This window comes from Aulostomus chinensis, chromosome 9 (assembly GCF_037954235.1).
Source record: "Aulostomus chinensis isolate RoL2024-O1b breed Wild chromosome 9, RoL_Achi_v1.0, whole genome shotgun sequence".
Taxonomy (NCBI): Eukaryota; Metazoa; Chordata; class Actinopteri; order Syngnathiformes; family Aulostomidae; genus Aulostomus; species Aulostomus chinensis.
The window spans coordinates 24224522-24237985 of record NC_141328.1 but is presented as its reverse complement, the minus strand read 5'-3'; the positions used below and the strand labels follow the sequence as shown (position 1 = coordinate 24237985).

Below are 13464 nucleotides of genomic sequence, written 5' to 3'. Positions count from 1 at the left end.
GAGGCAATTCTTTTAATTAGAACTAAGAGGGCCTGGAGACGATATTGATTGTGTTCTAGATTAGCTATCGAATATTCGGCAGTTGGGAAGAAAATGTATTTTTTGATGAAACTCATATTAGTGTCGAACAATTTATTCAAGTCAGTCATACCGCAATAAATTTGTACAATATAGTGATTTGCAGAATAAAAAACCCCAGATAGTATGAGAAAAACACTCACAAATTACAGATCAGGTTGATATTCCTTGATATACAAACAAGCGCGAAAAAAATGTTTTATTAAATTGAATAAATAACAGCAACATATCAAAATACTTGTCCAAAGAGGCAGTACTGCAAAACCTTGTTACAACCGTTTTAATTGTTCGAAATATATATACAGTATATATATATATGTGTGTGTGTGTGTGTGTGTGTGTATATGTGTGTGTGTATATATATATGTATATGTGTATATGTACATGTATATATATATGTGTGTGTGTGTGTGTGTATGTATGTATATATATGTATATATATATGTGTGTGTGTATATATATGTGTATATATGTGTGTGTGTATATATATGTATATATGTGTATATATATATGTATATATATGTATATATATATATATATATATGTGTGTGTGTGTGTGTATATACAGTATATGTATGTAGACCCATAGTTTATTGTGTGTGTATAATGACCAAGCAGTTTCATAGATAGTTCTTTAATTGTCTTTAAAGTTAATTTGTACTGCCTCACACAGATAACAGGGTATAATTTAATGCACTGATTCTGTATTGGTAGTGTTGGATTAAAATCACATGATCTTCGAATTGGTGTGTCATGTTTGAAAGAGACAATATTTACAGGTTTGTACCTGTAAATTTACCACCTCTCACAGAGCGGGAGGCTATGAAGTCTCTGAACGCCTCCCTCTCAGACAAGATGGATCACAAAACAGCTGCAGCGTCTAGGAAAACAAAGGCAACGTTTTAGCTCCAAACCATCGACTGCTCCTTTTTGTTGTCTGTGGCATAAATCTCAGTTCGAAACACACCGAGCGCTTCCTCTAAGAGGGGTGAAGGGGGCATATTTGTAGCACTTTGTAGAAAATTCAATGGAGGTGCAGATTTCACCTCCTCTTTTCCAGTGGAACGGAGAGCCTGATGTAAGAGTTGAGACAGAAGACAGGCACAGGAAAGATGGGCGTGGGGCCGGGTATAGTCATGTAATGCATTTTTGTTGAACACTGACTGACCTCACAACTCTGCTCTCTGTGGGTAGTGTTCTTCAACCGCTCCGGCTGTGACTCATCATCAGACTCTTAGCAATCCACTCCAACATGGCAGTGTGGTAAACACACATTTTCACTGTCTTTTTCCCAACACATGTCCCTCCCCTGCTGTTACACCCATAACTGTCCCCGTTAGAGGACAATAGCAGGTAGGGAACAAACCTGCTGTCGCATGAGCAGCGACGTGAATCGGCTAGGGCTGTAATCAACCAAAGAAATTCTTGGTCAACTGAAGCCCTCAAATTTCAACTAAAAATCGACTAATTTTATATTTGAAAAATATACTTTGTCAACTATCAGCACAAAACCTGTTGAGGAATATTTAGACGATTGTTTTTGTCACGTTATAATAATTGACCGACACTATCATTTCGCTCTGTACGTGTCTTGCGCACAGAGCGAGACTGAACAGAGGAGCTCAGCATCGCGGCTGAGACACAAATCGACTTTTAACTTAAAACTTTACGCTCAAACACAAAAGGCAAGTCCACTGTAAGAATTTTTACAATTAAAACAAAAACAATTATTAGACTAAAACATTGAAATGTCAATTCTGATATGTTCATATACGCAAAACTGACGGGGCAACCTAAGGTGGACAAGTTAGCTTACCGTTTTTAGGTGATCCGTCGTGTTTGTCGTGGAGCTGTGATATGCAAACTGTTGTTTGGAAACTTTGCATTTGACTTTTTTTCCTTTATCTATTTTCATGAAATGCTGCCACACAGCAGATGTCTTTGACATGGTGGACGAGGACTGACTTTAAATGAAACTGTCAAAATTAAATACACATTCATCAAACCACCATACGTTTGCCTTCTAGTACTCTTCAGTCTGTCTCTAGCAGTTTGGGCTAGTCCAAAATAGCAAAACAAGGGGGGTGTTCAAAGATAGATTGTCACCTGTGAAACAGGGGTGCTTTGAAAACACCACTTTTGGTCGAACCAGAACGTATTGACTAATAAATCGACCAGTCGACTGGGAGATTCCAGCCCTAGAATCGGCAACAGTGAAGTGATAGTTTTAACTGCTGTAAATGTTGATGAAATTATAGTGTAAATCGGTCCAAAGTCATGCCGCTGATCACAATGTGATACTTAGATTTAAGGATGTTGTTGTTATGATCTCAGCGCGATTATTGAGATGCTGCTTAACAACCTGGAAAATAATCACAGTCACTTTGTGCAAGAATTGACTTTGATTGAAATTTGATATTTGGAATGTCTGGTTTTGTTCTGATCTGAGATTATAGAAAATGTATGGAAAGAAAGTAGTGATAAATGTATGGATTTCAACAAAGGAGGGCATCAAATATAATTTTACTCTTTTAAACAATCTTCTCTGTCTTTTCTGTTTAGATTTCTGAATTTACAAGGGGCACCTGAATGCACCATGAAGTCACTTGTTTTTCAGTCGACGGTCAGTGCTCTATAAAGCGTCATAGGGCTAAACAGCTAAAAGGAAACTAGCGGGAACAAGCTCCAAGTGTCGATGCCATGACTAGAAGGTAGAAGCTGGGAGGAGGTTGTGCAGCGAGGGAGAGTGAATGACTGCCACTGCGCCTGTTTGAGAGAGAGAAAGAGTGCCTCAGGAAAACAAGCCGTCTCATCCTGCCAACCCAACTCTCGCCAAAATCACCTGTATTTTACTTGTTGTGGGGGCTAATTTTCACCCTGGTTGGCTCACTCTCTAACATTGAACCACCCAAGCATGTCTTCCTAACCTTATCTGAGTTCTTTTTGTGTTCCTAAACCTAACTGTAAGGGGGAAGACGGGTGTAAAAGTCCCTTTTGAGCTCTGTTTACAGGACTTATTAAGCTACAAACAATGTAAAACCAGAAAGGTTAAAAATCCAAATAAGAATTTAATTCACAAATCTTCTGCCTTAAGTCAAATTAAGTGTTAATATCTTGGATCAATGTTTTGTAAAACTCTCAAGTCTGTGTGAAGCAGTTTGTTGTGACTTTTGGCAAAAAAAACACAAACCAAAATATTATTTGTATGCTGCTATTTATTTTATTATCACACATTAAATAAATATCACCCAGTTCTAATGTACACAGTAACCAACGTTACTGGTCTTTGTGTGGTAAATTGCCTCAATCTAGACAGTGCATGTCATTGTCTCTCCCTGAGCACACATGAACGCACGCACGCACACACACACACACACACACACACACACACACACACACACCCTGGCAGATAAATAGGTAGCTGGGGATTGGTTCTTCCACAACAGCAGCTGCTCATGTCTGGTCGCTGCTGTGTTAGCCAGCAGCAGCTAGCCAGGCAGACTGTGGCAGACTGGAAGACACAGTTTATTTGGCAGAGTCTGAAAGCATGTGTTGTGTATCTACCAGACACACAATGAAGGTCCCACACATTACACAACATGGCCATAAGGAGGAATTGTGTGTTTTTGCAGTGGAAGGGTGTGTTACCAGGCTAAGTTTTTTTGTTTTGTTTTGTTTTTTTAAGCTTAAAAATGGTTTTATGGCTATAGAATATAAGGTCTGATCCTCTTGCAAAAGTAGATCAGCTCGTTTAGAGACAAAATCTCATTAGAATAAAGCTCAATAAAATGAGAACTTCGATGCTCTCATTAACTGCCCATCTCCCTCTTAATCCTCCTCATCCTCAGTGTTACAGCCGGCTCCATCCCTCCAGATGTTGTAGAAATGACCAAGATTGGTTGAACTAAAACTCAGTCAGCGGAAACATCTCGAGGCTGCCCTCTGTTTTTACAAAAGATAATAGGAGGTGACAGAGTGTTCATTTATTAATTTATTTTCTTAGCATTGATTGAGTTCAAAATTTAGGTGATGTTGCAGCAACTGACGCTGGAAATATTTTCACTTCAGTGAAAATGTATTCTCAGCTGAATAAATAAATCTCTCTGCATTTAACTCCTCTCAGAATTTCAGTTTAGAGGCCAATTGATTTGACTAGATTTATTTATCTTTCCTGCCAGATCTCTACAGCATGCTGATAAAACACTCCCCAAATAGTTCGAGAAATACAGACCTGCAATGCTACAATATATCACGGCAATATTGGTGTTATATCTTTTATGAGGACTATAGAGGACTAAAATTGTTTCAAATGTTGTATTTTTAAAATTCATTGTAAAGTAGTGGTTTGGACATTTAATACAACATTATTTTTTTTTAAATTCTGCTTGAAAATAAATGAAAATACATGTATTGCACTTGAATACTCATCTTCTTGCCCCGCCTTTCTCCATGATGTTGGTTGACCCTCCCCACATGTCATATAAACGATGATTTGTTATCTTTGAAAGGGCTCAGACCTTCTGACTGATCCGGCCTCATTTTATGGCTTCAGCCTTATGAGCAGTGACAGGTTTGTAAATACTGTTTGACACTGATACTGTAGACCCTTTAATCAGCTGACACACGTCCTCTCCTGGCGCCACTGTAGACGGTGTTTTATTGCCTCTTTGCTGAATTAAGAGGGGTATGAAAAGGGTGCACATCATTAATTGGAGACCTTTACATTCTTTGACATCCCCGTGGACATTTTATGAACCTCAGATATGCGCAGAATAACCTCCACTTAAAGCCTGATGACCAGCCTGGGAGTGCTGCGTTTGTCTCCTGTGTGCTTGTGTGTGAGTGTGTGTGTGTCCCTTGGTTGATAAGGGCGTGTCTTCAGATGTTTATCAGGGGGCCAATGGGAGGTTGCCTTGAATGGAAATGCACATACACACACACAGACACTCTCACACCCAGATTAACGGGGTAAGCTGTGTCGCTCATCTGGGATAAATGCGGTCAGAGAGGGGAACAGCTGAGCAAACAGCTCTGGCAAGAGCCAGAGAGGGAGAGAGGGAAGCAGGGATGATGGACTACTCATCCCGGCGCAGCGTTGGTGACCGGCTGCCACGTTGGATATGCATCAGCCCTGAACCTCGGAGAATGGGGACCAGTGGAGGTAATGGATAACAGACACACACATATACCATAGCTGTGTGTGTATAGGGGATACTGAAGGGAAAACTACTTCACTGGGCCAAGAAGAAAGAAGTAATAGGTTTGTCTGGGAAATCGTTTATCTTTTTTATAGTGACAAATCAAGGACGGATGCCAGCGCAGTCTGTTCTACGTGCTTCAGTCTTCATTATCTCCCTCAAGGGTCCTGCAGGAGTTGACTTTGTTCTGGAGAAGTGCATCAAATAAAAATTATAATGAGGAAAATTTGAGTGAAACAAAAAAAAAAGAAATCCCACACCTTTAAGTTTGTGACACAACATCTTGAAGAGAACTGATGTGTGGAGCTGTGGCTCAGAGCCAAGTGGAGGTGTAAGGCTGGGACACACACCTTTGTAGTTCAGTGCACGGTGTGTCCAGATGGCCTGATGTCAGTTATGAACCAATGAAACCAGTGTCGTTAGAGTAGATAATGGTGATCTGCCACATTAATCCTGCACTACTTGGTCCAGATGAAAGGGAAGGAGTGTAATTGGCTGGGTTGATGCTTGATGCTCGGTCGGGGCACTCCGGCTTTGTCAATGCATAAGTGCTCGTCTGTCATGGTTTAGTGTTTTAAGAGGCAAAACAATGCATCTGTAAATGATGTGCTAATTGTATGAGCTGCAGAACTCTGCACATTAGCTCATTCCTCATCTAATAGCACAGAAAAGTCCAAACTGAAAGGCGGATTACAGTTTTGGTTGCAAGTTAAATTGTCCTAAAAACTGTGAGGGGACTTTCACTCGTATCTTATTTTCTTATTCCGTCAGATTGAACACTGGTTTGTGTTGTTTCCTTTGGTTCAGTTTGCTTGGGCAGGTGTGAAACCAGCGATCGCCCTGCGGACCGAAACTACTGGACCAAGACCCTCGAGAGGAGGTGGTCAGGTCCCGTATAAACTCCAGAGGAGAATACACTATCACCGTTCTTCACAAGTTTAAATAAAAATGGTTTGCTTTGCAAATTATGGACAAGTTCTCGTGTGGTTTGTAGTGGCATATTTCGGTCCACTTGCATTTTTTTTTTCTCTGAATGAAAACAAACTGAAGAACAGGGAGCAAACAAGGATACAAGGACAAAATACTGTCAACTATAAGGGCTAAACACTATTTTGATGCTCATCTACATTCCCAGTGCTCGCGCTGAAATCTTCCCTCAGTATCGCTCCTGCTACCAAACCAAAAGGGAACCTTGATCCTCTGGTCCCATTGTGGCACAGTGACATTTTGAGGGTGGACTTGTTGTCACTGAACATGCTTTCCTACATTGTGTACAAATGAAAAAAACTTTGTCGAAGGAATATCTGCTCACAAAAAAAAAAAGTGCCTCAAGAGAAATATCAACCAGAGACATCTCAATGTGTTTTTTTTCACTTAATGTTTGACATGTTCGGGCTTTGCTTTGTCTGTTCTCTGCAATAGTTCCTTTTCATGTCTGAAAAAGAGTTGAAAGTTGTTTGGCTTCCTGAAAAGACCTTTGTCAACTGCTCCTCCTGGTGTGTGAACACAAAGACAGCCGGAGCAACCTTTTGAACCACTCGTCAGATAGATGCAGGATGTTTTCCTGTTGGCAGGTAGGTTTATGTCTTCATTGCTAGTTGGTGTGCAGTGAGTCCTTACGGCAGTTACAGGGTTCTTTATTTAAATACTCAACTCATCTAATTTCTGCCGTTTCATTGTCGGATGTGGTTTCAGTCAAAATGAAGCGATCTCCTCTCTTCTTGAAGCAAAGCCTTTCATAACTTGTGCAGTTTACTGTAAATAGCTGAGGGCGGCGCGGCTTGGAGGTAGAGCTCTCGTCCAGTAACTAGCTTAGTAGGTTGGTGCCTTGCACTGCTGCCCTCACCATCAGTGTGTGTGTGTGTGTGTGTGTGTGTGTGTGTGTGTGTGAATGGGATGAACACTATACAGCGCCTTGTGTACCACCGAGGTAGAAAAGCGCCATATGAGTCCATTTACCATGGATGCAGAGTCTTTAAGTGGGTCGGTAATAACAGCATCTTTCTTTTGTCAGGCGTGTGAACCTTTGATGAAAACAGCTGAAAGTTCTGTCTCACCTTATTACAGTCATTTCATGAGATATTATGTACAATGAACACCACAATATAACAACTGCACAATTCAAATGGAACAGATGGTTTGCTTAATTGTGCAGATCAGAGAAAACTGTTTTTGTTTGTGTGCATTTGTTTGTGTGTGTGTGTGTGTGTGTATGTGTAAGTTTGCAGATGGTTGTCCATACCTGTTTGCACACGTACACTCTCACTTCAGTGTTTGTTTGTATAAGTGTACATGTATAGAAGTAGGAACACCAGACAACAGTGCATCGTCTTCCAGTGGCGGCAGCCCTCCGCTGTCTCGCATCATCACCTCGCCAGATTGGAGGAGCAGCTGATGGCGGTTATCGTATTCCCACCGGTTTGCTGTCAGTCTCTCTCCATTCACGTCCAGTCCATGAACCTCCTGCCAGTGTCTCAAGGGCTTCTCCCAGTTAAACCAAGGTTAAATCAAATCAGTTCCCATGTCTCCATGATTAGGCCTTACCAAATTGTTAATTACCCAGGGCACGGGGGAGTTGATAAAAGCGATGGACAGTAAGAGTGACAGGGGGCGGGTGCATGTTGGTGCCCTGTCATAGTAAAATGCTTAATTATTGTTCATTTTAATCAGATAATTTTTGATAACAATCCATAGATGAATTGTACCACATGATATTGATCATTATAGAATTCATTTTTGCATTTTAGCATTTTCCTCCATGTGGCAGTTGTTAGACTACACTATTAATACATTAGTAGAAAAAGGAATGGTCCAAGGAATGGAGAGATCCGTCTGTCTTGTCACTTGAGGGCGACACTGATTTTGTCAGTGGCCTGGCAACGAGCCATAAACCCAATTTTGGTTGGTGTCCCGGTCTCATCACATCAACTGTTTATGACTCCGAGTGTCTGCCAGAGACCTTTTAAATACTTGACATTTTGCTTCAGGTCAACCAATAATGTTGGCAGAACATGAAATTTTGCTGGAAGAAGCTTCAAAGACTACATTTCCCCGCATGCTATTCAGGACCTTTGCAGGTGTAACAGGCTGTTAACGGGAAAGGGAGTGAAAGCCGAGGGTCAGTGCGACTCTTGGGACTCTCAATGCAAAATAACGCGTCTGTCAAGCGACCTGATCACTTTGAATTCCTCCTACTTCGTTACGATGTAAATTAGCACTGTGTCTTTTGCCCATTTTTCCACGTTATGGTGCGTGGTTCGTGTGACTGCTTCTGCTTTGATAAACCAACAAACAAGAATGACGATTACTGGTGGTTCACATTTCCCTTGTCAATCACATTCAAGTACCCATGAAATGAACCCTGCGTGAACTGTAAGTTTTCCATAAGTTGGACAGTGATCTGTTGACTTGGTCTGCCTCTGACATCACCTGTCCAGTGATGTGACCGCTGCACAGGCGCACCAGGCGATGGTTAAACCATGGAAGTCACTCCTGCTGTTCAGTGCCTGCAGGCCTTCTTCAGCTGTGAGGCTCACACAGACACATTCTCTCCTATTTTGATGCACATGCTGTTTAATCTTGCTCCTGCGATGGAGATTGACGGATGAACTGCTTATGTCCTAAACTTTGGTCACATACTTGGTGGTGAGCCTAATCTACCCACACTCAGCTTTTACCCCATAATCTCAAGAACCTCCTTTAATCCGTTTTTCTGCCATAAGCCCCCGGGATGCCTCTCTTTGCATGTGTGTTTGGGTGTAAACGGGGGTCTCGTGTGTGTTCACGGGCGTTTCGACGTCTGTCCTGCTCATTTGCTGACTTGGCTCACCCGCTCAGCAGCCGTAGTGAGTGTGAGGCTGGATGTGACAGGCTTCACACTACCCCTATGCATTATTTAGCTAATGGTCAGGTGGCAGATGCTGGAGTGCTTGTCCTCAGTTCAGGGTCCCAGTGGGTGAAGGCTGCCCTTCTCCCCGCTACAGTCACCTCACTTTAGGGATAAGGTCAGCCATGTTCCTCTCCACTGGGCAGTGAACTCGCTGTGGTTTCTTTCCGCTCTGTCCCATTAGTCAGCATAGAATGTAGTGGTAACCATCACATTCACATAATCAAACAACTCACCAGATAAGGTCAATAAAGTCAAGCAGGTCATAAAGCAAATAGAGCGATGAAGACAACTTGGTGCACAAATGCATTTTTGGTCTTTGTGAAAAGATAACTGCTTTATTACATATCAGGTTATGGTGTTTAGGTAGTGCAGCGTTCTACTTTAGTACCTACCGGCACAGGGGCAGCTGGATCACTTCTCTGTATCGTCTCCGGCTTGGTTGGGTGTCTGTACAGACACAGTTGGTTGTGTCTGAAGTTTGGAATCCTGACGTGTGTGAAATGGAAATGTGGAATTGGGGAGAAAATCTCAGAAAAAGTTTTTAAAAAAGATCCAAAAAAAAGTCAGTTTAATGAATGAAGTTTGAAGTTTCTTAGCGTGCATTGAGAGACCCCTCAACATTGTAGGAATGAGCTGTATTTCTTTTCTTATATTGTTGTGAATTGATCATCCTTGGGTTATGAAGTGTTGAGAAGAGAAAACTAACATTTTGAACATTTTCGTCACCCTGCGCTCTGGACAACCATCATATACAGTCACACTACTTTCTGACACTTTTTGTTGATTTTGTCACGAGGACTCCCATCAAGAACAGAGCTGGGCGTCTAAGAGGATCTTCCATTGTGACCAAATCATGTATTTACAACTATGACTGTGAGTCACTGGTCCAAAAAGACCTTTTTCTACAAGTAAATATTGTGAAGGAAGCAGCTGCAAGATGATAAATCATTTTTGAGGGTCACAAGCTCCACAAAATGAATCATTTGACAGTGTTTTTTTTTTTTATCCATTTGCTTCAATAACATTTTGAAAGTCTAGACCAGCAGTTAGATTAAATCTTTTTAATCACGTTGACGTTCGCCAAGGGCTAAATAGGTTCTGACTATAGTTTGCTTGCTCTATTGGCTGCATAATCTTGAAGATTATAGTTTGAAATGAAACATTTTTTTGGGCTTCTTGCACCACTAAACAACTTTCATAGTCATAAATGTATTCTGTAGTTGTCTTGACATGTCCATGTTTGTTGACTTTCTGTGTTTTATTTGCATTGTTTTTGCCTGGCGCTGCTTCTCTGAGTACCGTGATGGTGCAAGATTACATTTCACTGGAGCAGCAGGAGTAGACGCTTCTGGGTAAATCAGGTCAAGTAATTAAGGATCTTAGATATCAATCTCGCCTCACTCATTATGTTGTTGCATAAACAACAAGCCAAGTCATTTGTCTCTAATATTCATACATGGATTTGTGTGGCAAAAAGCATGAAATATCAGTCCAACTTTACACCATCCTGGAATCTAACGATGCTAATTGCAGTCATTAGCTTGGCTTTAGGGAAGCAGCTCTGATGCTGTTTGGACATGGATGCTCATGGTGTCACATTCTGTTGCATTGTGTGGTATCATCCCTGGCTAACTGGAGCACCATAGCATGCTGGCTGGGGTAATTGGGAGATGTTAATTAGTCTATTGGATGGAGCTTGTAGCCTCTTGAGTATTGCCTTTGTGCGCTGCCCTTTTCTGTGTACAAAGCCAACCTAATGCTTATGTCAGTGTAAATGTCGGAATGTGTGTGTGTGTGTGTGTGTGTGTGTGTGTGTGTGTGTGTGTGTGTGTGTGTGTGTGAGTGAGTGAGTGAGAGGAGTTGAGAAATCATAGGACAGTGTGAGTGTGTGTACTTCTGTTTGTATATATGCATGACACACTCGGGGGTCCCGCTAATGAGGCAGACATTTGTCTAACGTAATCACCCACTTACTTTTATGCCACCCGCTCCCTCTGGCTCAGGGACAAGCCCTGTTATAGAAGGGTTGTGTTTGAATCCCCCCCCCCCCCCCATCCCCTCACCCGGACCCCCACCCCCCAACATGTTGAAATACATCAACAACAGTGTGCCAGACATGCATTAATGCTGCCATTCACATGGGATGTGCCAGTCTCTTCAGATCCCTGCGGTAACTTTCATTAAAATATGTTAAATGCTGAAAAGAGGATGTTTTTTTATCACACTTACTGTAGAATGCAGCCAAGTGTTTGGATGCACAGGCTGTCAAAAGATGCTCGGGTATGAAACGCCGCCACACATGAAGGACGAGAGGTTGGTGGGATGGTAATGAAGCCAAATACGTCTGAAGAGGCCTAATTTATCTTAGCTTCTCTGAAGATGCAAATGCAAGATGGTGTTTTCAAACAAGCCGTGAATTGTCATTGCCCTTGATGTTGGCTGGAAGCTGAGTGGAAGCAGAATACGGACTCAAATCAGCTCCCTTTTGATTTGTGTGGTAAAGCATTTATAAGAACTGTCATTTTGGCTTTGTTACCCTGTAAGATGCAATAATGGCTAAAATGAGTCGTCATTTGTTCAGGGTCGCGGGTGGTGGGAAGCTGGAGCCTACCCCAGCTGATATTAAGCGAGAGGCGGGGTTCATCCTGGACAGATCGCCAGTCCATTGCAGAGCCATCAGGACCAATTAGCGTTTCAGTATCTTGTTCAAGGATACCTGGACATGGTCATCGGGGGAAGTGAGGATCGAACCAGGGACCCTTCAGTTGCTAGACGACCACTCTAATGAGTCATATTTACTTCATTTAGAAGCTTTAAAAGCCATTATGTTGCTGTTCAGTACGTATGATTAGTTTTATAGGAAAGCCTCCTTTTTTCAAAAAAATCTTGATCAGGTAGAGACTTGATAGCCAGTAAATCAGCCAGACAAGATATTTGTAGTTTAACGGAAAGCAGACAAATCTGCAGATCAGTTGACAGACGGCTGATCTGATCCTCCAGCTGCCCGACTTCTACGATACAAGACATCACCTGATTGGCTGAGAGGATCAGCTACCACTAATGGAAACAGGCCTTTCGTCACTCCTCAGTTTCACAGAGAGAAAATATTGAGGCCAAAATTTGTAAAGCATAAACTTGGCCTGAAGTGCAGCTTCTATGTCTTTAATAGGAGAAGGAATAAACACCTCACATCAAAGATAAACACAGATATTTCTGGCTGCATCGTTCCCTTCAGTAAAAAAAAGTGTTTTCTTCATATTTCAGTTTTTAAAAGTAGGCACAAATTGCACTTGAGGGAAGCGCCGTGCAAATTAGGGCCTGAGTGTAACAAATTGTTTAATCAGAGCTTGCATGGAGAGGGCTGCAGACATCAGACGATTGCGAGGCTAATGCAGGGATCAGGCTGAAGGAGTTCACTTCCACATTCACTGGTATCAAAACCCAGATCATACGAACCAAAGTGCCATAACACAGGGAGCGAGCAGCCCAGAGTGGTTTACAGACATGCATATATTTACAAATAAATATTTATATAGGCCTGCAATAGGTTCTATACTCATAGTGGGGCTGCAAACCAGTTGATTTACTCAGACTGTGGTTCAATTCATCATTTAGTCACTCAGTCTTTAGAAAATAGAAAATAAAACCCATCAGTTCAAAACACAGAGACATTTGTTTTTGGTTTCATAGTTTAAAAAAACAAACAAAACAGGATCGCACCGGAATGATATTTTATATTTTACTGACTAAATTGACCAGCAAATGAGTTCATTGTTAAAGAATAATGGCATCAAAACGAGCTCAGGAGTCTCTCAGTCTTCCAGGTTACAGCATTATGGTTACAATTGACCACAATGCTGAGCGGTCTGATGGAAAATATAGTAGCGCACTGCAGGAAAAAATATCCATAAAAGGAAAAAAAAAACAATCACAGTCAACAATTTACATATTTTGTAGCACATGTTAGTCCACTTGTTAATATTTTTGAAAGTTTTGAAACAACAATTGTATCTACGTACGTACAACATCAGTACAGCAACACAAACTGGACAAACCACACTGCGATCCACCGTAATACATTTTCCAGAGGTGATAATTAAGACAATTTATTGTGTTTTCTACATTATTTTGGATGCCAGTGCTTGGTTACCCATCACATCGTCGCAGTGTCGTCTTTTATTTTCTTTCCTTCAATACATTGGAGGATCCACTAAGAGGAGAGGCACTTGTCTTCCATAATATTGGGTCTTCTGAAGCATAAAAAGTCTGCTCTTGCCAGCAAAGTGCTTTTGATATGTG

The 13464-nt window shown here is 41.5% G+C and overlaps 1 protein-coding gene across 3 annotated transcripts in view; it reads left to right on the top strand.

Moving 5' to 3' along the window:
• kazna (kazrin, periplakin interacting protein a) overlaps nt 1-13464 on the top strand; it is a 173210-nt gene that overhangs the window by 83897 nt on the left and 75849 nt on the right. The window contains exon 1 of one of the 3 annotated variants that reach the window (XM_086214429.1): nt 5050-5239. The exons of the other annotated variants lie outside the window; for them this stretch is intronic. Within the exon in view, the coding sequence (XP_086070555.1) occupies nt 5074-5239 (166 nt within the window). The 5' untranslated portion in view covers nt 5050-5073. Of the gene's footprint in view, nt 1-5049; nt 5240-13464 lie in introns of those variants that run through there. 3 annotated transcript variants of the gene reach the window in all.